Below are 23,581 nucleotides of genomic sequence, written 5' to 3'. Positions count from 1 at the left end.
TTGCTCAAAATTGTAAATCTTAGATAGTATTGAAATAAACAGGTATAAATATAAATATTCCAGGCATAATGAGAATCAATACTTAAAAGATATATGTCCTAAAAATAACATATGCAAAATTTAATCAAAATATTTTTTACCGACTGTAACTACCTATAGTCGATGCGAAAGAAAACGTACTTATCATCCGTTGATATTAACGCGATCTGTATAAATATATAATTAAAAGGATAAGTAAAAATAATTTCATGTCTACATGTACTTGCAAAATGTCAAAGTAATTATAAAATGTATAATCCGTGTTTATAAATTATAATTATATAAAATTTCAAAACGACAAAAATTATCATTATTAGAATTATGTACATTCGGTAATAGAGTTTTTCAATTATCTTTGGAACCTCCACGATCTTCTCGAACTGATAAAAATATGTAAATCGGTCGTCATTGAATATATTCTCTATTTATATAATTAATTTTTCTAAAAAGAATAATAAATACCGAAAATAATTAAAGAACTTGTAGTGTCAATTGTAAAATGTAGATCAACGACGATTACAATTCGTATTATTGTTGATGACATCGTAAACGGAATTTGATGCATATAATAATGTTTCACAATTATTTGGTAAACTGATAACGACAGGCATACGTGTTTTTCTCTTTTTATCATATAATTGACGTACTCGGTTCGTCGTCGAGCGAGTGAAACGAGTGTAATGAACGCGGCCAAGTCCTCGACCGAGCAATCGCGATTCATCAACAGGCCGACCCGAGCGACCCGGAGTGTTGATCGGGATTAAACGGATTAATTCATTTGTGCCACCCGCCGCGGCAAAGCGAGGCCCGCGAGTAATCAAGTATGTTCATTGAATTAGCTCGGGAGAAGGGAAAACACGCTGTTACATCGCGTTAATTGCAGTCGCAAAATACGTAACGCTTTTCTACAGGTACAACTGCAAGGTATAATACCAAACAAAACAATAACAATATTGTACTGATATTTAACTACAGCAATAGATTGAAAAAAGGTAATTTGTTACATTCTCGACTAGATATATAAATATTTTGTAAAAAATTATGCACGATATATATAATTATATATGTTGAATGCAGATGCAGTGGCTAGCCTTAGTAATTTGCCTTTACGCTGGAGTAGCCAGTGCACGTACAGAGGAGGACCAGCAGACGTCGAGTGCAAGTGGAGTCTCGAATTCTCTTCCAGAACAGTGTTTTTACAGACACCCGATAGACTGTCCGATCTCGGATTCAAGATGTCCCTGTAAGAGGATCACTCTTGCAAATGTACCTGAGGGAAATGCCGCGCTTTGCTGTAATACAGATCAACAAAGTCTAGAAGATGGTCTCTCTTGCATAGGTAAGAATTGTAATGCAAGAACTGTTTTTTTTTTTAATTTATCCAACAGTATATATACTCTAGTATTTTCGCTACTGTGTCTTAGGATTTCAACATTCAAACATAAGTTACGTCCACATACGTAACGCGACGTTGGATGTATTTAATGTAAGTGAAGTTCGTTGGAGGATGCTGAAATCTCTGGCCATAACCGATGGCAAGATTAATCGACTACGAGGGCAGTTCCGCATGATGACGCCCATACAATGTCTGAATCTCTCGAATAATGAGCTGCGCGAGGTAGAGAATAATTCGCTGACGCGTTTGGTGCAACTCACTACGTTGGATCTGTCTTATAATAAACTCACTTACCTTCCAGCTTTAAATACGATGAATGGCCGAGAATTCTGGTTAGACATCTCTGGTAAACAAGCTGTTGTTCAATATTGTTATCTTAATTAAACATATACTTATTAACATATTTTTTTTTTTCTATAGGAACGAATAAACTTTCGTGTCACGATGTATATCATTATATCAATAAAACTGGCGAAAAGCAAATCACATTTAATCGCGAGAACGAGACAGTGTGTTCCTCCATGGCAACGTGGCATTGGTTTAACACCACTGAACAAGTGCCTCTTTCGCAGGTTCTTTATCTCAGTTTGGTATGTTTTAACAAGTGTGACATCTCTTGTATCAAATTTTATATACAAGATACAATTAGAATTAATCTTGACTTTTAGTTGCAAACAGAATGTCCGAAAGGTGATACCTGGCAATGTCAGTGTGATATTAGAAGACTAGACATTATCGAAGGTAAACCACCTACACACGCTGTAAGTGTAGATTGCAGTGGAATGCAGTTGACGGAGCTACCCGAAAAATTACCACAAAACACTATAGCCCTGAACGTTTCCTATAATAATGTATGCGCGACATGTTAGATAAGGTTCTACATTATTTATCGCATATGAACTTTATAATGCAAATTTTCTCTGAATTTTTCTTTTAGATTACAGTTTTAGATGATCTCAGTACTAATCCATGTTACGAGGATCTACGAGAGTTTTATGCGGATTATAATAATATCTCGTCGATAAATAAATTGGAAGGTTCTAAATTTCTGGATAATTATGCTATCTTGAGTTTACGGTACAATAAAATTAAAGTAGTAAGTAAAGTCAGTAAATAAAGAAATATATATTTAATTCTTCGATGATATCCAATGCATTAACATATCTTAACTATAATATGTTTAGCTGCCAACATACATATTAAGTCCAAGCGCACATCATAAAAACTTCTTAAGTTCGAGAAATTTGGTCAGATTAGGAGGCAACAAGTTGCATTGTGATTGTAATACTGCTAAACATTTAAAGGTATAGTATAACGTTTATAAAAAAGAAATAGATAAGAGAGTATAAGTATAATATTAAAGGAATTTTTTTTTACTTTTCGTTTCAGGCGTGGTTACAAACGCGGATATTGGACTCCGATGAAGTAATGTGCGAAAATGTAAAGGAAAAAGTTGTAGATCTAGAGCCATCGAAAATGTGCGTGTATCCGGGAGATTGGACGGACTATATATATTATATTATCGCTACCGAAGTAATACTTTTAATAGGTTTGATTGCCAAAGTATCTTACGACTACTGGGTGTTCAAAACGGCAGGATATCTTCCATGGCCAGCGAATAAAATGCCAAAATTGCCATGCGATTGGTTATTCGAAACATAGATTACATAAGATATAATGAGAATTCCTAACGTACAATGAAACTGTGCAATAAAAATATACAGTTAAGATGAAAATGTGTTACATGAAAAGTGCCTTTGTAATGCGTCTGGATTTTCTATCAAATGTCCAGCACTTAGACAATATTTTCTAGCTCTTTTAGAACGGAATTTTCAAAGTAATCTCTGTACATATGCCATGACAAATATTTTATAAAATTCATTGTTAAAACATTGAATGATTGTTAAGGAATGTGTTATATACAATTTTATAAACAATTCTAGATTTATATATAAATTTTATATGTAAGTATTGATACAATAAATTATTTACAAACAATTTCTAAGTCTTTTGTATGCAGATCTTATTAAAAAAATATTTTACTTTTTATAAAAAGACCCTATTACACTTATTTCACATTTAAAAAACGAATATCATATTTATACACTTACATTTCCTTCTCCGACTCTGACTTCTTTTCGATGCACTTTCGTTTACGTCGTTTATACGTAGGTACGGTTAATATTTTTTTACGTGTGGGTGCCGTACGCTCAAGCTTACGTCGTTCCTTCTTACTGTGCTTCTTCATGGCTAACATGTAATCCGGTACATCGCATCCAGAGGCTCGCAAAACCGCCGCAATACTAAGATACGAGAGAACGTTTTATATTATTTCTTGAAACATATCTATATATGTATATATGAAAGAAGAGTCAATACGCACCTCCGTAAATTCACTGTATCCTGTTGAGTGAAAAACGTTATTGCCTTTCCCTTGTGACCGGCGCGACCGGTACGGCCTGTTTCGGAAAACGTAAGATATTTAAAAAATACACTTGACAGATCAGCGCCATTCTGTTTCTTTGAACGTACTTTTGGAATATGAAAATACTATGGTATAATGGCGAGATAGTATCTTAGTGGATGGTAATGTCCATTCTTTACATTCATCGTGTTATATTTATCTCCATTCTACAGGAGAGCATGACCTTTTTCTATTGTTAGCAACATACAATAATAGCTTACACAATACCAAAAGAGAAGAAAGACTATTCCTAGCTGAGCGTATTTTAACAATAAGAAGAGAAGAAAAGAATGGACATACAAACAGTTGTCAAAGGAATAGAACAGCTCTATTTTGTGGATTTACTGATAAGACCAATACATACCTATTCTGTGAATGTAAGAGATGGCGGACGAGGGAAAATCATAATTTATAACGAGATTTACGCCTTTAAAATCTATACCTCTGCCCATTAATTCTGTGCAGATCAAAACCCAAATCTTCCCTTCTCTAAAGCAACGCACAGTATTGTCTCGCTAGAGGAATATAATGATTAATGTACAATTAGATATAGGTTGCGAAATAATCTTTTTTTTTTATCATACCTGTGTCATTGTTCTGTCAGCGTGAATAACATCCACATTAATTCCGTCGTATATAAGCTCATTAAAAAGTTCTTGAGCCCTCTCTTTGCTTTGTACAAATACCAAGACCGGTGGTGATATACCCTTTATTGATAATTAGAAACGCGTTTACAATCATAATATTCAAAAAAAGTAATAAAACATTCCAAATAAATTGTCCTACCTTCTGAATAATGTTTCTAAATTCCACTAATTTACCTCTTTCGCTTCCAACAAAAAGAAGCTTTTGATCTACCAAATCTGCAGCTGCATTTCTGTATAAAATAAAAAGGACATAATTATTTATAGTTTAAATTTTGTATGATTATTACAAAATTTATCAAGACGCACAAACACGTACCTTTGTCCAACTGTTACTGTTATAAGACCCTTCATGTTACGACGGCACCACTTTGACACTGCTGGAGTATTTGTCGCACTGAACATACTGCGACGTAAATTTGTACTAACACAGGCCTTTGTAATCTCTTCTAATTGCTCCCTAAAACCACGTATTCCTTCCTCAAAAAGTTTATCGGCTTCGTCCACAATCAACCATTCAACACTGTACAAAACAGAATAAGAATATTATTATATTTAAGTGCTAATTTTAATCAATATATATATTATAATCAATATATATGTAATCAATATATTGTAATTGTAAAAAACGTACTTATTTAATGAAATGGCTGGAGGATCTTGATTTAAGAGAAATACTAATCGCTTTGGCGTAGTAATTAAAATATCTGGAACAAAAATAAACGTTTTAATAAGATCTTTTCTATAGCAAAATTTTCACACTGGCTAACTCACCAAACTTTTGCGAGCTTGAAGGCCCATATTTGGTAAGAGCCTGATTCACTTTACTAATTATATGAATTCTAAAGTCACAGCCGTCACTCAATTTCAAACATTCCCTATAAGTCTGTTTGGCTAACTCCCTTGTAGGATTTAGAATAATAGCGCGAAAGCCCTTCTTTTGTGGTCCTCGTAAACTATGAATGATTGGTAACAAAAATGCTGCAGTTTTCCCTGATCCTGTCGGGGCACAAGCCAGTATCTGTCTACCCTGTCATTGAAAAAAAAACTTGTTAAAATAACACTTGTTAAAAGTATTTTAATTACACAGCTTATTATAGAAATTTACTTACCTCTAACATAATTGGCATTGCTTGCATCTGTATTGGTGTTGGATAAAAGTATCCACTGTTTTTCATATTATTTAACAAATTTTCTGGCACTTGATAGTTAGTTTTTAATTCATTAAATTCTAATATTAATTTAGGTACATGACTGCCTGTGACTGAAATACGATTCATGTTTCTCAGATGATTTATCTGAAAAATTAAAGATATTTTAGATATGTTAAAAAATATTTTTTTTACATTTATATTAGAGCTATTACTTCCAAGATTAGAAAGAATTCAAATTTCTAAAATTAACTCTAAATCTTCTAAGTTTAAAGTATTTGGGAATTTCAAAGCATCGAAAATTTGAATTCTCTTGTAAAAAGTGCCAGCTGTAATTTGTAATTTTATTACGGAAATACCAAACCTTTTCTTGTTCTAATTTTAACATCTTGTCAGCAGTTGCGACTTTTTTACGTTTTTTAATTGGAACACTTCCATCTTTCGGTACCGATAGTCCATTCAGCAATGTTATTTCATCAACATCTTCGTTCTCATCTTTATATTTTCTTTTTGCTTTGTTTTCTGTAGGCTCTAATACTTCGTCTTTCATTTTCTCAACTATATTGTTTATTTTGACTTCATTTTTACTTGGTTTTACAATCTAACAAAATATTATTATGATATTAAACGAGCACATGAAAAACATGTCCTTCAAAGATTGAATAATCGATTACCTGAAATCTTTCTGCATCTTTTCGAAAGCGTTTTACATCAAATTTAGCCCCGACTGCAAGCTTTTTAAAAAGATCGTGAGCATCCATAATGTTAATATAATTAATACATAAAAATAGTTTGCAAAATTAAATCACATAGACCACGTGTAAACTCGCGTGTTTGCAGAACAATCGGGAACAATAAGCAAAGTTGGCGTATATTCAAGTGATTAGCATCAAAGGTATTTGAGGTTAGAAAATATGTAGGTAATGAAGAAAGTATGAAAAAAGGATATCTATTACAATGATGAGAAACTAACAAATTAAAACGGTCGATAAAAAGATATGTCGATAATGAAGAAAGAAAAATGGCGAAAGAGTTTATATATTTTTGAAGATGTCGATTTTTTATTGAGAGTAGGAACACGTTATTAATTCTGCTATTTTTAAGATTATTTTTTTCAATAAAGCCTCGTACAAAACATTTTGACTTCTTTCTTTTTTTTAAATTACTTTTTTTTAAATTGTATTTTATACATGTTATCCTTAAAGGTGATAATAGAGAGGACGTCTTTCATACAAGGTCCCATGGTGTAATGGTTAGCACTCTGGACTTTGAATCCAGCGATCCGAGTTCAAATCTCGGTGGGACCTGAGTAAAATTTTATTTTTTTTTATTTTCTAATAATTAATATTTTCTTTTAGTATTTGTTTGTAAAGATAAATATATTGGAAATGTGTAGTTCGTATGTGTAGTAAGTTCTGTTAAAACATCGAGATGCAGTTTTATAATTTCATATGTTTATCTCTGTTCCTAACCTAATCTTAACCTAACTTGTACCTCTTTTTTATTTGCTCGTTGCGAATAGTTGCTGCTAATACAAAGACAATATAATGTTTATGTAAATCACGTGTTAAAATACTTTTGAGAATTCGATCAATCGCGAGTTGGAAGAGATGGCTGAACAGAGCGACTCCGTGGTAGTCATCAAGGCGAAGCCTGTTCGCAAAATTTTCAAAGCTCCCACGAGAGTCAGCAAAATTCCCGAGGAACTTTTGAACGATCCTCTGTTGAATTCTGCCATAGCCGCTTTACCCACGAATTATAATTTTGAGATACACAAGACGATTTGGAGAATTAGAGAAGTCAAGGCAAAGCGAGTAGTTCTACAAATGCCAGAAGGTCTTCTGATGTATGCTACAACTATAGCTGACATCATTGAAGATTTTACTGAAGCAGACACTGTTATTATGGCCGATGTCACTTACGGTATAATTGAATGAGTCAGTCCAATGCTTTCAGTATTTTATAATATCATTTTATTATAGGAGCATGCTGTGTAGATGATTATACGACACGAGCATTGGATGCAGACTTTCTGGTCCATTACGGACACTCGTGTCTTATACCAGTAGATCAGACTGCTGGTATCAAAGTACTTTATGTGTTTGTTAATATAAAAATTGACATTTTGCATTGCGTGGACTGCTTGAAACTAACTCTACCAATTACTACAAAGATAGCACTAGTTAGTACAATACAGTTTGCTACAACAGTACAAGCGGTAGCAGCAGAATTGAGAAGAGAAGGATATGAAATCTTAGTGCCACAAAGCAAGCCACTTAGTCCTGGAGAAGTACAATACATTCTTTAATATATTTAATCATTAATATGATACAATAGATAAATAAACAATGGCTTTTAAAGATTTTAGGATGTACAGCACCACAGGTTCACTGCGCTGATGCAGTGATGTACATAGGGGATGGTCGCTTCCATTTAGAGGCTATTATGATTGCTAATCCTAAACTAAGGGCATTCAAGTATGATCCATATGCAAAGAAATTAACCGAAGAGTTTTATGATCATGAAAGAATGTTGAAGACCAGGCACGAGGCGATACAACGTGCTGTCAAAACTGACAAATATGCTTTAGTGCTTAGCACTCTAGGTAGACAGGGCAGTCCTCGTGTATTGAAAACTCTGCAAAATAGAATTCAGGCTTTAGGAAAGAAGAATGTCGTGATATTACTGTCGGAAATATTCCCGGATAAAATCAAGCTGTTCAAAGACATTGATGCTTTCATACAAGTACGATCTCTCATGAGAACATCAGTTTTCAAAAATTTATTCGTCTTCCTCTTCCTTTATTAATACTTTTACGTTTAATTTATTTTATATTATTGTATTTAATTTATGAGAAGTTGTAGGAAAATATTTAAATTAAAAAAATATATACATATTTGGGGAGGAAATATGTAACTTCAAAAAGAGCTATGAAAAAAAGAAAATATTTGATCGAGTTACAGTTAATATATAATTCAAAAAATTTATGTATGTTAAACTATATCAATAAATTTTATTCAAGATTGCGTGTCCACGATTGAGCATTGACTGGGGTGTCGCGTTTGAGAAACCATTTCTCACACCCTACGAAGGCGCTGTCGCTCTTAGGATGGCAGAGTTCGACAAGGATCGACCTTATCCCATGGATTTCTACGCTACGATCAGCCTTGGACCGTGGACCGCTAATCACAAGGAATCTGAATTGGAAAAAACTGATGCCTGTTGTGGTAAATGTAAAATAGACAAATAAAGAAGTCATAAATATGCAATCCAAATTTGTTATGAAATCGTCAACCTGTTAAATTAAATGTAAATATTTTTCCTTGTCCTATCATGATTGCTCAGTTTACCTTTTTTAATAAGTTGCTCAATTTTTAATAAGTTTTTTATTAGATGTTGATATAAATTCGAGCAGGTGCATTTGAAGTCTGTCTATATTAAACCCCCGTCATCCCTAAGTTGTTGCTAGCGGAGCGATAATGGGTAGATAGGAGGGTCCGCGTGGGCGAATTACGTCATACGCCCACCTGTAGCCCGCTCACACATAGACACTGGAATATAAAGGGTGTGCAAAGTGCGCAACACTTGTTCGTATTCGTTTTTTTCCATTCGCTTTTTATTATTTGAAAACAAACATTAGATGTAAATTGAACATATTTAGTTAGAATATTGATTATCCAAACTTGTTTATAGAACACCTCGACAAGATCGTGTAAAAAGTTGTATGGAAAAATAGATGTGAATAGGCTGAGTTATGATTAATTTGTATAAATTAAAGCATTTTCAATCAGAAAGTATTTCTTTGAATATCGAAATATTTGTTACTTCGTACTGTTAGAGAATATAGTGTACGAAGAAACAATGATATATCGAATACATGATGAGATTAGTGATGTAGATAAAAGAAAAGATCACAGAGTACATGATAAAATATCGGGGGTGGAAGGCGGCGCCGGCCGCACCCCGGCGTCGCAACGTCAGTCGTTGTTCCAGCGTGGCTCAACAAGTACACGCGGTGCTTAGTACACGGTTTGAAATTTTGGAAAATCTATGACGTGACTTGTCATACAGTTATTCGATGTCAAAATGTATTAAATCGATGAAATATACAGCACGAATTGTGAAAATACGATCATAGGTCATTTTTAATTAACATCGATTAGTCAACGATCTGATCAATATTGGTAAGAAGTAATAGAAAATGTCAAGTATCAATACTGTATCTTCAATTTGTTAATATATTTTTATTCTGTTTCTCTTTTTGCTTACTATTTGGAGACAAATATAAAAAGGTATATAAATATAGAAAGATATGTGTCCTTGGCGGAAAAATATTTTTACGAAAAAGTAGCCTTACTGAAAAAAATTACGTCTTAAAATTAAACAACGAAATCATGCAATTAAGATAAGTAAAACACGTAACAGATTACTCCAAATCAGTAAGTGATTTTTTTTTTCAGTAGGGACAGAAAAACTACATAGATTGAGACAACTCTGGCGAAAATTTTTCTCATAATTTTTATACGAATTGGAACATTTTTCAGAAATACTCAGAAATATTCGGAAAGTTTACATCTTCTCTCAGAATTTGTTTATACAAGTGAATTCTGAAATATTCTGAAATTTTTCATCCCATAATTTTTAAAAAATATTTTTAAATTTTTTTAGATTTTATAACATTTCGTTAGAAATTATACTTATAAAAAATCTTAGAAATCTTACGATATTTTATAATTGACGTATATGATAAATTCTGAGGAAAGATGTAGATTTTTTGAGAAATGAAATTCTTATAAAAAATGTGAAAAAGTTATACAATTATATAGAAATTCTGAAAAATTATATGAAAAATTCTGAAAAAAAAAGTTCATCAGGGAAGATCTTAGAAATTTTTAATTTTTCATAGATATTTATAGCGAAACGTAAAATATGCATGAGATTTGTTTGAGAATAAAAAATTTCTTAGTTAAAAAAATAAGACTCTATGTCCCACTACAAATAATATCCATGAAAAACTTAAAATTTCTAAGATCTTGTATCACTCTATGTTACAGTTTTTAATAAAAACTTTTCCGTCAGAGTTTGAAGATGAGAAGAGAAATCTGTTTTAAAACTGTGATCGATGAAATTTAATTATTGCTTCATTAGAAGGAAGGAATATACTATGCGGTCTAAAGTGACAAATGAGAATACTTGGGCTACAGAATCGAAACAGAGAAGTAAGAACCTGCGACGAACGACGAGAAAAACGGAATCCTCGGGATTGTCGAAATCTTCCAAGGGAAATACAGCATGGGAGAGAACTCTTAGGAGGCTGGAAAGCAATGAACGCGAGCGTATGCGGATGCACTGTATGAACGATGCGTTCCAGGTGCATACAAAGCTACTGTTATACATTATATCTAAAATATAAAACTAATAGAATATTAATAAATCTATGTTTCTGATATTTTTTGAAAAAATCTTTTTCTAATCATATACACAATATACAATGTTTTCATTTTGTGAGACTTTATTTTAATAAATTTATCTTTATAGTCCTTACGTGAAGTGATCCCGCATGTTACCAAAGAGAAGCGGCTCTCAAAAATGGAGACATTAACACTGGCTAAAAATTATATAGTGGCTCTTACGGACGTAATCTGTGCCATGAGAAGCGAGGAGCGGTCAGAGGATCAGCAAAGCAGCAGCTCTGAACGTCAAGATTCGTCGAACAACGAACAGCGATTGGAATCGACTACTGTTTGTGTAAACATTCCTGTTGCCTCCAGATCCTGCGGTTCGGAGACTCAAAATTTTTATCAAAACAAACATTCACGATGGGAGAAAGACCAGGATAATATTACAGGCCTCTGAAAAGTTACAGCGCTAAACGATACTGGGATGAATGACGAATTGAAATTTCTTTAACAGCATTTCGACTAGTCTTCCTTTCTTTAATCGTGCATATATTTATGCCTTAAAAAACTCCAATATTCGTTACACATTTGTGCAAGTCTTATTAAAATTAACAATGTATCTTATGACTGATGTAAGTAATCTAAGAAAATACTAACTGTTTGTGCCAAAGAAAGATAGTATTCATCGCAGAAACGAAAATAATATAATAGAGAATATTATATTATAGATATTTATAGTAATATTATAGTATTTTATTTCATATAGGACATTATATTATATTAGTTTTTTCGATAATAAATAATGTAAAGAAATAATTATTTAAAGAAATGTTATATATTAATGTATCAATGTTCATATATGATATGTGATGAAGAGATTTAAGAAATTACATAAATTTTCGTACGTTTTTGCAAATAACAAATGGGTTACAAAATCTTATTACTTATTTGTGTTATAAATCATTTTGTAAGAAGTTTATATTTTTTTATATATTTTTATCCTTTATTAAAAGTTTATGTGATATGTGTTATTAAGGTATATACAATGACAAATGGGCTAATTGTAATAAATAATTATATATTTATTATACATATAAAGTATATGTGTTATAATATATAAATTCAGATGAATAAATTAAATTATATATTTGAGAAACTTTGATTCAAGTTTTATATTAATAATCTTCTATACTCCTTTTATATGGAGATACGACATTATGTTTTTCAATACTTCATTGCAATGATACAATTACGTAATAAACAATTATTTTATCTTTTATATCAGGCCTATCCAAAACTCGATGAACCGAAATGCTTCCACCTCTCCATCATCTTAATAGAGCGAGGTGGAGTATAAATAACAATGGGGAGATAAGACACCAGAATATTTTATATAATATACAAATTACGTCAGCCTATCACCGAATGAAATAGGCTGTGTCGTCAAATCTTGTAAATTGACTAGCACCGCTGTTTTTGTTTCCGAAAATTTCGGAATACATATCAATCGTACCTCATGCCCTTCGTCAGCTATATATATATATATATATACATGATATATATGAATTATTTCGTCATGAAGAAAAATTGATAAATCGGATAAAAAAATTCCTACCTGTAATTAACTTTGTGTCGTATTCATCCATATTTCCAGCGAAATATATATCTGGCCATTCGTTGATAACGAATGGATCATTTTTGAAAAACGGATAAATCGATAGCGTGTCGGGACCGGTTGGAGCATAATGCCTCCAGATCAATGTTCGCTCCAGCCATTTCAATGAAGATAGCGGGGATAATCCAGCGATTTTCATAATATCCATGATTGGTCCGCCGCAAGAACCAGCTACGACACGACCTCCAATATTAGCGATCCAAGGATTAGTCGCACCATGCATGCTTTTAAACCTGTATCACATCTAAACTGTATTATCTAAAGAAAGTTTGAAGCAAAGCTTAAATGTATCGCTATTACCTGACTGATTTTTCTAAAGTACATGGATGAAAAGGCTGCTGAGGCATGCTATAATTGCAAGTGGGATCAAATTCTCCCGGCATCAGGACAACGCAACAGGAATTGAGAATATTGCTGAGAAAAGCATCAAGTTTATGCATTGCCATTACATCTTCTTTGATCTTAAGCTGGTCGTGCGATTTGATTTCATGATAGCCTTTGTGGCTGTATATTTTTGTAGAACTACGAATGGAGTTTCCTATGCAATTATTTATACATGATTTAATATCGTTAGTCAGAACATATGGACGGTTCGGTATTCGTACCAACGATAATGACTTTAGCAATTGCAGCTTCTTCTTTTTGAACATTGGCACATCCCGCCATTCCGGTTATCCATTCTGAAAGCAAATCTAAGCTGAACTCGTCTGTGTTATTAACTAGATCTAATCCAGATATTAGCAGAATTTTTCCATCTTCTACCAACGAGCTGCTCACACTGGAAGGCTTCAGGTAGTATCCTGGAAAACACCAATCCTCAACCTAAGAGCAAAGTTCAACATGAGCAAACTGGAATCCTATCTATAACCATAATTACATAAATATATACCCAAAATGTTCCATTTTCTAATTCATGTCCAAGTACCGCACAGACAAGCCCTGTGACTACTTCCTGTATATCCATGCGATTTCCTACTAATTTTACACGTAACGTTTCATCCTCCAAAAATAATTGGTCGTCAACTGATGCATAATTATTACTCGGTTGAGCTTCCAGCTGAAGCTCCTTGCTGAGGTCGCGTAGAAGGGAAGGTTTCAGTCTCTGATCTTTATAAAGTACTCCTATCAGAAAATAAGACTTTCCTGAACTTTCCAGAGTCAGGCGTGAAACTTCTATATGTTGATAGTCGGCTACAACATACGTAAACTGTAAATAACGTACGTAGAAAGATTCTGAATGTATAAACGTGGCTTACTCCATTTCAGTTTCGCTCTGCGTAATGTGTCTTCCCGCAAATCATTCAGCCTCGCTGTATATATATTGAGAGAATCATCATTGTATTTTCTCTTTGTTAATTTAAACCTGCCGAGGTCTTTAAAGGAGACAATTTTCCGGTCGTATTCGCTGGAATCGTCGACCTCCATTCCAACTTTAATTCGTTTCTGAAAATTTTCAAAGTCACGTACATAAAATAAAATGAAAACGTATTAGAGACAATTGTAAAAAAAAAAAGAATGGAGAAGCATATCTATTATTATATTGCCTTTCATTGCTTCGGTTGTGAAAAAGCACTCGCGTTTTAAAAGAAACATATGATCACGCTGTCATTGTGCGCTACGAAGTGTAGAAAGTGTCATTCCATCCAACCTCATCCATAATAAAGTAGCGAACCTCAAGGAGAAGAAGAAATACTTATTATCTTCATAAAAAATGCTGAAATTTCGATTTGCAGAAATAACAGGTGAGAAATTCGCGAGAGTGGCGACAACATTTGACATCTTTGGTGGAAACTTTTCTCAGGATTTTTATACGATCTATTTTATACGAATAATTTTCAGAAATACTGGGAAAGTCTACAACTTTTCTTAGAATTTTTCGTATACGTACAAGGAAGAGTGTGGCAAAATTCGTTGCGCCTCTTGCGCCCTGACTATGATCGTCGTTGGAGCCGCATCTACACCTGCACTCCGGAGCATTCGTTCGTGCACCATCGTACACCATCTGGTTCGTGTCAGGTGAAGGTGGTTCACATAGACGAGGCGGTCTCGGTCTTCTGCACTGGACTCGACGTAGCGAAAAACGTCTTCTGTTTTCACTCATCTCTTCCCCATTGTTAGGAAATGATACCAAACTGTCTCAGGAACGTCGTCGTGCAGTCGTCGAGACGAAATGTAAGTGCACCGAAGCATGACCTCTAAACACGCTGCGTCGTGTTTTTCCGTGTCAGGGTCTCGTTACGAGTCCCAGACACTCTTACTTGCGACATCGTATTTCATGAGTCTTCTTCTTTCTCATATATCCCGCATATTCGCCAGTTTGGAAGCTGGAACGAGGTAATTATCATTCTCGCGATTCGGTTGTGCTGCGGTTTGGTGCCGCATTATATTTGCTTTGAACTTGTATACATAAGTTAATGTTAACACGAAAACGCAGAACTTTGAGTTTTCCAAGGAACACAACCACTGATTCACAAGATAATGTAAATTTCACGCTGTCGCACGTGCTACAGTTACACTTGCAATATGTTTTTACATTGCTACAGATATTAATTAGATGCTGTTTCTAGGTGGCTTCGTTTTTCTTGAGCAAGAAAAATAATTATGCCACTGAAGCCTCCTTCGAGACTAAACCTTTTCGTTTGCACAAATTGGACCATAGCCCATCCACCCAGGTTACAGTGACTCGGGATGATGCTATTGAACTATTTAAACAGCTACATACGATACGTCGTATGGAAACGGCTGCTGGCAACTTGTACAAAGAGAAGATCATTCGGGGTTTCTGTCACTTGTATTCTGGACAAGTAAAGACCATTTGTATCTTTTCAAAATATTTATTTGATTCAGAAATACTTTACTTTTTGTTGCTTTTCCTTTGCAGGAAGCTTGTGCAGTCGGCATGAAAGCTGCGATGAGACCCCAGGATGCTGTGATCACGGCTTATCGCGCACACGGATGGACTTATTTAATGGGCATCGATGTATTCGGCGTTTTTGCGGAACTCACAGGTAGACAAGGTGGCAATGCCAAAGGCAAGGGTGGCTCCATGCATATGTACTCTAAGAACTTTTATGGAGGAAACGGCATTGTCGGCGCTCAGGTTTGCTTAGTCTTAAAATTCAATTTAATACTGTTAATATTACATTTTTTAAAAATATTTTAACATCACAATTAGGTGCCACTGGGAGTTGGAATTGCTTTTGCACAAAAATACTTGAATAACGGTGGAGTCTGTTTAACGTTGTACGGCGACGGTGCGGCCAATCAGGGTCAGGTATTCGAGGCATATAATATGGCTAAACTGTGGGATGTACCTTGCATCTTTGTTTGCGAGAATAATGGATACGGAATGGGTACCAGCGTGGAACGTGCCGCGGCAAGCACGGAGTATTATACCAGAGGCGACTATGTTCCTGGAATATGGGTATTAATCTATTTTAAAAGATTCATATTTTGTTAAGGTAAAGAGATTTATGATAAAAATTGTATTATAGGTGGATGGAATGGATGTATTAGCCGTGAGAGAAGCCACGAAATTTGCAATTGATCACTGTACGTCGGGTAAGGGCCCCATTATCATGGAAACTGTGACATACAGGTATAGCGGGCACAGTATGTCGGACCCTGGAACCAGCTATCGTACGCGAGAAGAGGTGCAGGAGGTCCGACAGACCCGGGATCCTCTGACCAGCTTTAAAGAGAGAATTTTGAATTCCAATCTTGCTACTGCTGACGAAATCAAAGTTAGTCAATGTCTCTTTTGTTAGATTTCACGATTAATGTTATCTATTAATAATTTATTTCATTGTTATCTGATGATGATCTATGTAGATAAGTAATATTTTTCTGTCCCAGGCAATAGAAGGTGAGATTAGGAAATCGGTGGACGACGCCATGAAAGCTGCCAAGAACGATAAGGAGATTCCACTTAACGAGCTCACTGCCGACATTTACACGGAATGTTTAGAGAAGGGGATTCGGAATACATCACCTTTCAATCCTTTACCGCACACCAGACTAGGGCCAGCTGTAAATGCTTGAAACTGCTCAAAGATCATTTCCTAATTACAGTCTCGTGCCACGTCCTCACTTTTCATAGACTTATAAACTAGTTGTATAGAAGTGTACATGATTTTTTTAATTTGAGGCTGTATATTGTTTCGTCAAAGAAGAACTGATATATTGTCGAAACAGATTAATTCGAGTGCAATTGTTGCGCACAGATATCTTGGTAATGTTCTAATAAGCACGCGTAACACATTGTACGTTGCAGTCAAACACGATTCACATGTCAAAAAGAAGATCCATATTTTTGATAATTTAGAGAATTAAATTTATTTACAACCTCATTTATTTTCAATGTGAAAATTATTATGAGAAGAGGATCTTTTATGATACAACGTGCGCCTAAGATCTGAGCCATTTGTTATAATGTGTTAAAATAAAAATAAATCTAAAAAAAATAAAAATTTATTATAAAAATAAAAAATGATTCGTTTGTCAAAAACATAAGAATAAATTTTGGATGACTGGAATTAGATACAAGTATCGTTCTGTCTTTGTTATTGTCATTGAATGTTACAAAAGATAAAATAAGATATTTCTGATTTATGTTTTTGCCGAGTAACCTACACAGCATACTTTATTCGAGAGATATTCTGGAAACATATTTTTACGAAGGATATAAAGACGTGTTTCAGACATCCCTATGTTAAAATTCCCACCTGAATGCCATCCAGATATTATTTTGTCTTTGTTGCATTTACAGAATTAAAAACAAGAGACACAAGAACATCTGTTCTTTTTAGTTAAAGTTCTTGCACGGTTCATCTTTCTTTTTTTCTCTACGTTGAAGAGAAAAAAGAAAAGATGAACTGTGCAAGAAGTTCAGCTAAAAAAAAAAATAGATCTAAAGGTAACATAATGCCTGAGGACTACTCACATGGAAATCAATTTTGTATACTTCCTTGAAGATGCCCATCGTTTCTACCAATGTAGTTTTACTTTAATCTTGGTTTATCTAACTTTTCATCTTTTTTTAGTTACAAAAATTAGAAAAAGGTAAAGAGTAAGTTGAACTGAGATTAAAATTAATCTATGCTGGTAGAAACAAATTGGTTGTGCTGCTGAGTAAGATATTTTTAAATAGCAATTAGTCGAGAAATCTCGGGAGTCGAATCTCGAAAGGTATCGAGAGATCGAGAAAGAAAGAAGCATCGAACGTGTCGATCGGTCGATATCGAACGTCGGCCATGTCTCTCTAGTGGCGAACAGGTACAGGTGTACGATTAACCAACGCTGCGCGTACGATCTTTATTGAAGGTCAGTTTATTCTACGAAAAAGAATGGCCCGAATTGTCGCAGTAAAGGAATACCTCGAGAAAGCGTTGAAGGATGAAAGCAAGCCGTGGACAAAGATGTTTGCCCTCGCGGAAGAGAAAACCGGCATCGATCGGCTATACGTTTTTGTCGGTGAGTCGCCCGGGGTGATACAATTACGCAGATTTCTAGTCATTTCTATCGATTGGCCGGCTCGATCACTCTTAGATAATTATTCAGCCTCATATTAATGCGACTTTGCACTTTCGTACAACTTGTTATTGCGCACTCGTTACGCAATACCTAATTTCACAGTTTTTTTCTTTTTCATGTCGCGTTGTTTTTTCTTTGATAAATATATTTCGAAATCTTTGTCGAAAATTTGCAACCTGTTGATCTTTGCTCGGGTCATTGTACAATTACATGACGATATCGCTTTCAGACACTCCCATATTTTTTGCTCGTTTGCATTAACATTTTTGCAAACGATAGTATGTTGAATTTAAAATAGGAGTACTTTAGGAAGATTAAGTTATTATTATTATTATTATTAATACTTTTATTATTTATTTATCAATAGGATCATTGATATTTCTCGCTATATACCTGGTATTTGGATTAGGACAACAACTAGTATGTAACATAGTTGGTTTTGTTTATCCTGCATACCAATCTATGAAAGCATTGGAAAGTCCTAAGAAAGAGGATGACACAAAATGGCTCACTTATTGGGTGGTTTTTGCTGTATTTACTATAATAGAATTCTTTTCTGAGTATATTGTCTCTTGGTTTCCAGTCTATTGGCTGTTAAAGGTATAATCCTGAAGGCATTAATCTTAAAGACAAATCTTGCCAAGAGCAAATATTATTAATTATGAATTTGTACACAGTGTGTATTCTATATATGGTTGATGGCTCCAATTGCCGAGTATAATGGTTCCTTGATTATATATCGTCGTATCATCCGTCCAAAGTTCGTTCAGTATCAACCTGGATTAGACAGATTTTTGTCTAACGCACGTGACACAGGTAAGGTCATTTTTTTAAATTAAGACTAATTCTATTAAAAATAATTTTATTAAAAATATGGATATCAGTGGAAATTTATTTGCGACATATAAATATAAGAATATGTTATTCTTGTAGCAGTTAAAACTGCGGCGGAAGCATTGCTGAACAATAAGCAAGAATAATGAAGCTATAAATCAAACAAATAGAAAGTCCATTTGTGTCTTTCCCTTTTTACTCATTCCTAGCGGAGAGAGCGTGAATTTTGTGCTTTACCGAATATTACCGAGCGTTGTTACATTAATGACTACAAAGATGAAGAAAATGCCAAACAAATAGAAATTTTGATTATCCTAGAAACTATAAGCAACTTTCAAATGGATCAGGGAAAACCAAAGTTATCCAAAATTGTGAATATGAAGGATGCACGAATGAAAAAAGCCTCCCTCTGAAAATAAATCATTTATAGTACAATAGCCTGCTTTCAGAATTGCAAAATGATTTAAAAATTTTCAGCATGGAAATAAGCGTTTTATTTTTAGATAAGCTCGGCTTATCGTTTATAGAGATTCCGAGCTAGCTGAAAATAAAACTTGGAGTGTTTTTGTATAAATAGGATAGACTGATCGTGTGTTTTTGCCATTTCCGTAATCTTTGATGATATACTTATGTTAAAATATTATAATTTTAGAGGAAAGTTTCACCAACATTAAAGTCATTCATTAATTAATTAAAGCTGGTATGGCGTTCTAAATGGCAATTTGAGAGGTTTTCTTGGTAGATAGAGCTTTTCTTGATAGATGGCATACTCTTGGTGGTTTGCCAGAATTGCCAAAGAGGAGTTATCTGCGCGCGAAAATTTCTTAGATCTGCCGAGGATCGAACTTTAGTTTCCAGGTAGTATAGCATGATAGACTCGCGCGCTGTCCATTATGCTACGCTGGTATTCAACAATCATGTAATTTAATTAAATCTTTTTCTTTTTCCAAAATAATTTCTTGGAGTAACATTGATTGTATTGTTTTTAATTTAATATTTCGATTTTTTATCTTAAAATATTTACAATATTAAAACGTCTGAAATAGATAAGAATCGATGTTGGTGAAACCGGCTTTTACTAGGTATGTTTTAATAGGTAAGTTGTTTGTTAGGCATTATTGATAAGAAACTGATAAATTGATTTAAATATATAAAAATAGTAAAAACTCAAGATAATCGGAAACACTATATATTCAAATACGTAAAGGTATACGTTGATAAATCTAATTTAATTAAAAATTGAAATTTTTGATGACAAGTATTGTCATTCAATTGTTATATCGTGATGTAAGGCAAGACGTTTCAAAGACGAAACAAATCAGGTATTATGCCTTCTAGTTAGTTCATGAGTCGTCAATGAAACGACACGCACAATTAGCTTAAAATTTGTACATTATATATGTGAGATTGTAACTTGCATGCGATTGTCTTATGTTCATAATATATTCTACCAACATCTTTAAATAGCTTCGATTTTGAAATACAGAGACAAGCTTAGGAGATGTGTATATTGCTCAAATTAAGCCACCGTCTTGTAAGCTACAACTTAATAACCATTTGTCCGACCAAGTCGGTGTTCCATTTGTGGAGATTCTATGAAAATCTAATTTTTCTATATCTTTCTTCCGTCACTTTTAAAGTTCTTTATACACATATGAATGTTACTACTTGTTGCCGAGAGATGAATATTACGGGTTTTAAACAAAATTGTAAATTTAGAGGTATTGACAAAAATTATAAGTCACTATACACGCACCGCAATAAATATGTTTTTATTTTACACACTTCCTTTTCTTTCTCCCTTTTTCTATTTTTCGCTGATAACTGATGTTATTCACGAATGGAAATTAATTTCCTATAACACGTTCCTGCGAACAACCCAATGATTATATACAGCATTAATTAAATAGCAAAAGCAAAACTATTTTAACTCTGAAGAGCACAAATGTGCGCGCGCACGCACGCACGCACGCACACACACACATACACACACATACGCGCGCGTAAATAAGTTATGACGAAATGAATATGCATTTTAGAAATATTGTGCAAATAAAATTAAAAAAAATTGCCGATAAGGATTAAATTATTAGTGTCCTTGTTCGATGAATCTTAAACATTGAACTGTTAACCATTCCTCATTCCATCAAGCACTTTGATTATTATTATACTAAGAAGTAATGACGTAGTCAAAGCAATTTAGACGGACTTCAGATAGTATATTGGAAAAGATTCGAAGCGTACGTACATTTAATAATCAATTTCACATGTTCAACCAGCAACTGGCTCAACAAAGCATTATACATTTCCATTGATTTACATTAACTGAGCCTTACGTAGCATTGCTTTCATTACAATAATAAAAGGTAGAAAGAGCTAAGAGCCAGAACATATCTTCCAATATACCACTATTGTTTCCCACTTAACGTTCCCCTTTTCTTTCTATTTTCTCAGAGATTCCTTTCCTTCTCAATTCTTTACTTCCATAGTTCTGTTGTTTGCTGTGTCATCAGTCTTTGTACGTTTATAAAATAATCCTTTTAATTTGAAGAATTCATGACACCTTTGCATTATTATATCTTTCAAATGCGAATCAATTACAATAGACATAATAAAAAATAAGAATCTCAATTCAGGTATAAAAAAGCTTAAATATTAAATATTAATTACATGCTTAAGTATTAAATATTATTTACATGCATTGTTCTTGACTTATTCTCACACTGGATAATTTTAAAATTAGGTTTAGATTTATTGGAAATGTATATATCAGTGTATTCGAGAACCATATCACAATTGATATCTATTGAAATGATTTGATCAATGAAGAAATGATAGCGATTTATGAAAATTGTATTCATCGCAAATTTAGAAGAACTTTAATTTGTAATTCAAATCTGTTTTAATATTTCACTTATTATGTAAGGTCTAGGATTTGTTTTTAGATATTACATTGAAAAGGTTCTAATTTAAGAATGAAACGTTTGTTAAATTTGAAAGACAGTAAATATCAAGAATTAGCGTTTGCTCTTAGCTCTTTTTACTTTTTGTGTGTTATTGTTTTATTTATCAATATTACAAATAAAATAATAAATTGATCAATTTGTGCTCTTTAGAATTCTAATTCATGAAAAGTGCGAGAGAATTACATTTCTTTGAAGTGGAATTTCTCTGCTGTCAACGCGAGCTTTCTTATGTGACGAATAGTGGATGCAGCTGCAATCTGTACCTCTGGATCGTCCGAGCCCACCAAACGCAATACGTACTGTTTAAAATTTTCATCGATAGTTTTCAATATTCAATCAGAGTTTCCACAATTTGTCGGTATATGGAAAAGATAATTAATCAAATTGAGTTAAAAATAACTTTAAATATAGTCGCAGCAACAATGCTGCAACATTGCAACAATATTGCAGCGATATTGCTGCAAGTTCTGTACTGTATGAGTATATCTGGAACTTTTATTTTTTTATGTTGAACATTCTATTTACGAAAATATGTCTATCAATTCATAGACTATTTACATTTACAATGCTGGTGGCTATAAATTAATGTGTTTATTGAAAAAATATTCATTTTCGAATAAGATAAGATCTTTAATAAATTATATCTTTGTAACTCTCAAAATTAAACAATAATAATAAAGGCACATAAGAACAAAACGTAGTAATTGGAGCGTATTCAATATATTCCTTACTAATAAACATAAAATTCGAACGTTTCGACTCTTTTTTTAGTCTTCATCGATTTCATTTTATCAATTATGGGAACGCATATCGCTGATGAAGAATAAAAAAAGAGTCGAAACGTTCGAATTTTATATATTTATTAGTAAGGAATAATATATAATATTGAATACGCTCCAATTACCGCGTTTTACTCTCATATGCCTTTGTTATTATTGTATAAAATCTTTAATTTCAAGATTTAATTTCGTAAAGTTACGAAACAATTGTTCTTTAATATCAAGCGATTGTCATGTATGCAAACTTCTATGGCCTACCTTAATAACGCCGCAAGTGTGCATGGTCACGCAATTTAAGGGCTCCTTGCTCAAATGGTACACAGCAATACAAACACCCTTCAACACGTTCTTGTTCTTGCTGGTCATATAATTAACGAGCGGCGCAACAGCATTTAGTCTGCCAAATTCGTAACTATTCCGATTCCAATCGCAGCAATAGGCTATCGCCAACGTCAGATTAGCGCGTAAATTCTCGTCGTCCTTTAAATGAATAATCATCTTATTATTAAGAGCAAATATTTTGACTAAAAAAGTATTTAATCAGTAAAATATTTAAATGCGACTGCTTCATGGAAAAGCCGAGTAATCTTTTAAATCATAATTAAATAATTAATCTGATAAAAAAGGGATTATATATGAGGACTGGCATGTGCGCATTATATTTTATTTCATACGGCAAAAAAGTTTTAATTAAAAAATTAA

The 23,581-nt window shown here is 33.5% G+C and overlaps 8 protein-coding genes and 1 non-coding gene across 15 annotated transcripts in view; 6 read left to right on the top strand and 3 right to left on the bottom strand.

Moving 5' to 3' along the window:
* Positions 1-520: 520 nt before the first annotated feature.
* Positions 521-3,292, top strand: LOC108748934 (protein halfway). 2 transcript variants are annotated; one of them, XM_018487365.1, is made up of 9 exons: positions 521-860; positions 951-1,031; positions 1,117-1,378; positions 1,464-1,781; positions 1,856-2,025; positions 2,104-2,286; positions 2,373-2,531; positions 2,620-2,739; positions 2,825-3,292. In XM_018487365.1, the coding sequence occupies exons 3-9, from the start codon at positions 1,117-1,119 to the stop codon at positions 3,095-3,097; spliced, it is 1,485 nt and encodes a 494-aa protein (XP_018342867.1). In that variant the 5' UTR covers positions 521-860; positions 951-1,031; the 3' UTR covers positions 3,098-3,292. The 2 variants fall into 2 exon arrangements, with proteins under 2 accessions (XP_018342867.1, XP_018342866.1); XM_018487364.1 differs by lacking the exons at positions 521-860; positions 951-1,031 and having other exon boundaries at positions 1,111-1,378.
* A 206-nt stretch (positions 3,293-3,498) lies between these two features.
* Positions 3,499-6,583, bottom strand: LOC108748933 (probable ATP-dependent RNA helicase DDX52). Its single transcript, XM_018487362.1, has 11 exons — positions 6,369-6,583; positions 6,059-6,295; positions 5,656-5,841; positions 5,318-5,573; positions 5,178-5,250; positions 4,863-5,066; positions 4,686-4,776; positions 4,484-4,606; positions 4,264-4,414; positions 3,819-3,894; positions 3,499-3,738 (listed from the first exon to the last, which is right to left on the bottom strand). The coding sequence occupies exons 1-11, from the start codon at positions 6,453-6,455 to the stop codon at positions 3,543-3,545; spliced, it is 1,680 nt and encodes a 559-aa protein (XP_018342864.1). The 5' UTR covers positions 6,456-6,583; the 3' UTR covers positions 3,499-3,542.
* A 346-nt stretch (positions 6,584-6,929) lies between these two features.
* On the top strand, positions 6,930-7,001 carry Trnaq-uug. Its single transcript has one exon. It is a non-coding gene; the product is annotated as a tRNA-Gln (tRNA).
* LOC108748887 (diphthamide biosynthesis protein 1) lies at positions 6,976-9,230 on the top strand. Of its 2 annotated transcripts, XM_018487291.1 has the most exons (6): positions 7,082-7,102; positions 7,217-7,617; positions 7,677-7,984; positions 8,056-8,439; positions 8,717-9,003; positions 9,110-9,230. In XM_018487291.1, the coding sequence occupies exons 2-5, from the start codon at positions 7,305-7,307 to the stop codon at positions 8,942-8,944; spliced, it is 1,233 nt and encodes a 410-aa protein (XP_018342793.1). In that variant the 5' UTR covers positions 7,082-7,102; positions 7,217-7,304; the 3' UTR covers positions 8,945-9,003; positions 9,110-9,230. The 2 variants fall into 2 exon arrangements, with proteins under 2 accessions (XP_018342792.1, XP_018342793.1); XM_018487290.1 differs by having other exon boundaries at positions 6,976-7,617.
* A 628-nt stretch (positions 9,231-9,858) lies between these two features.
* On the top strand, positions 9,859-11,576 carry LOC108748906 (protein dimmed-like). The gene is made up of 4 exons (XM_018487321.1): positions 9,859-9,878; positions 9,973-9,986; positions 10,843-11,065; positions 11,233-11,576. The coding sequence occupies exons 3-4, from the start codon at positions 10,859-10,861 to the stop codon at positions 11,548-11,550; spliced, it is 525 nt and encodes a 174-aa protein (XP_018342823.1). The 5' UTR covers positions 9,859-9,878; positions 9,973-9,986; positions 10,843-10,858; the 3' UTR covers positions 11,551-11,576.
* Positions 11,577-12,309: 733 nt separating this feature from the next.
* LOC108748987 (DNA polymerase delta subunit 2-like) lies at positions 12,310-14,885 on the bottom strand. 4 transcript variants are annotated; one of them, XM_018487457.1, is made up of 8 exons: positions 14,657-14,729; positions 14,298-14,440; positions 14,025-14,211; positions 13,658-13,959; positions 13,374-13,590; positions 13,069-13,306; positions 12,709-13,001; positions 12,310-12,623 (listed from the first exon to the last, which is right to left on the bottom strand). In XM_018487457.1, exons 3-8 carry the CDS (start codon positions 14,191-14,193, stop codon positions 12,499-12,501), a joined length of 1,344 nt encoding a protein of 447 aa, XP_018342959.1. In that variant the 5' UTR covers positions 14,194-14,211; positions 14,298-14,440; positions 14,657-14,729; the 3' UTR covers positions 12,310-12,498. The 4 variants fall into 4 exon arrangements, with proteins under 4 accessions (XP_018342959.1, XP_018342960.1, XP_018342958.1 ...); XM_018487458.1 differs by having other exon boundaries at positions 14,313-14,440; XM_018487456.1 differs by lacking the exon at positions 14,298-14,440 and having other exon boundaries at positions 14,657-14,885.
* On the top strand, positions 14,865-17,200 carry LOC108748989 (probable pyruvate dehydrogenase E1 component subunit alpha, mitochondrial). Its single transcript, XM_018487460.1, has 6 exons — positions 14,865-14,940; positions 15,336-15,572; positions 15,650-15,868; positions 15,944-16,192; positions 16,263-16,511; positions 16,624-17,200. The coding sequence occupies exons 1-6, from the start codon at positions 14,890-14,892 to the stop codon at positions 16,807-16,809; spliced, it is 1,191 nt and encodes a 396-aa protein (XP_018342962.1). The 5' UTR covers positions 14,865-14,889; the 3' UTR covers positions 16,810-17,200.
* Positions 17,201-17,991: 791 nt separating this feature from the next.
* Positions 17,992-19,571, top strand: LOC108748995 (receptor expression-enhancing protein 5). 2 transcript variants are annotated; one of them, XM_018487471.1, is made up of 4 exons: positions 17,992-18,240; positions 18,668-18,900; positions 18,978-19,116; positions 19,237-19,571. In XM_018487471.1, exons 1-4 carry the CDS (start codon positions 18,114-18,116, stop codon positions 19,278-19,280), a joined length of 543 nt encoding a protein of 180 aa, XP_018342973.1. In that variant the 5' UTR covers positions 17,992-18,113; the 3' UTR covers positions 19,281-19,571. The 2 variants fall into 2 exon arrangements, with proteins under 2 accessions (XP_018342973.1, XP_018342972.1); XM_018487470.1 differs by having other exon boundaries at positions 17,996-18,240; positions 19,234-19,571.
* A 1,313-nt stretch (positions 19,572-20,884) lies between these two features.
* Positions 20,885-23,581, bottom strand: part of LOC108748994 (armadillo repeat-containing protein 4) — a 7,787-nt gene continuing 5,090 nt past the window's right edge. Inside the window, exons 8-10 of the mRNA XM_018487469.1 lie at positions 23,138-23,359; positions 22,284-22,399; positions 20,885-21,002 (exon numbers count right to left, since the gene is read on the bottom strand). Coding sequence (XP_018342971.1) covers positions 20,990-21,002; positions 22,284-22,399; positions 23,138-23,359 — 351 coding nt within the window. The 3' untranslated portion in view covers positions 20,885-20,989. The remainder of the gene's footprint in view (positions 21,003-22,283; positions 22,400-23,137; positions 23,360-23,581) is intronic.

The sequence above is a fragment of the Trachymyrmex septentrionalis genome, unplaced genomic scaffold, assembly GCF_001594115.1.
Source record: "Trachymyrmex septentrionalis isolate Tsep2-gDNA-1 unplaced genomic scaffold, Tsep1.0 scaffold25, whole genome shotgun sequence".
Lineage (NCBI taxonomy): Eukaryota > Metazoa > Arthropoda > Insecta > Hymenoptera > Formicidae > Trachymyrmex > Trachymyrmex septentrionalis.
The sequence above is the reverse complement of the archived record's forward strand: the minus strand, read 5'-3'. Positions and strand labels throughout refer to the sequence as shown.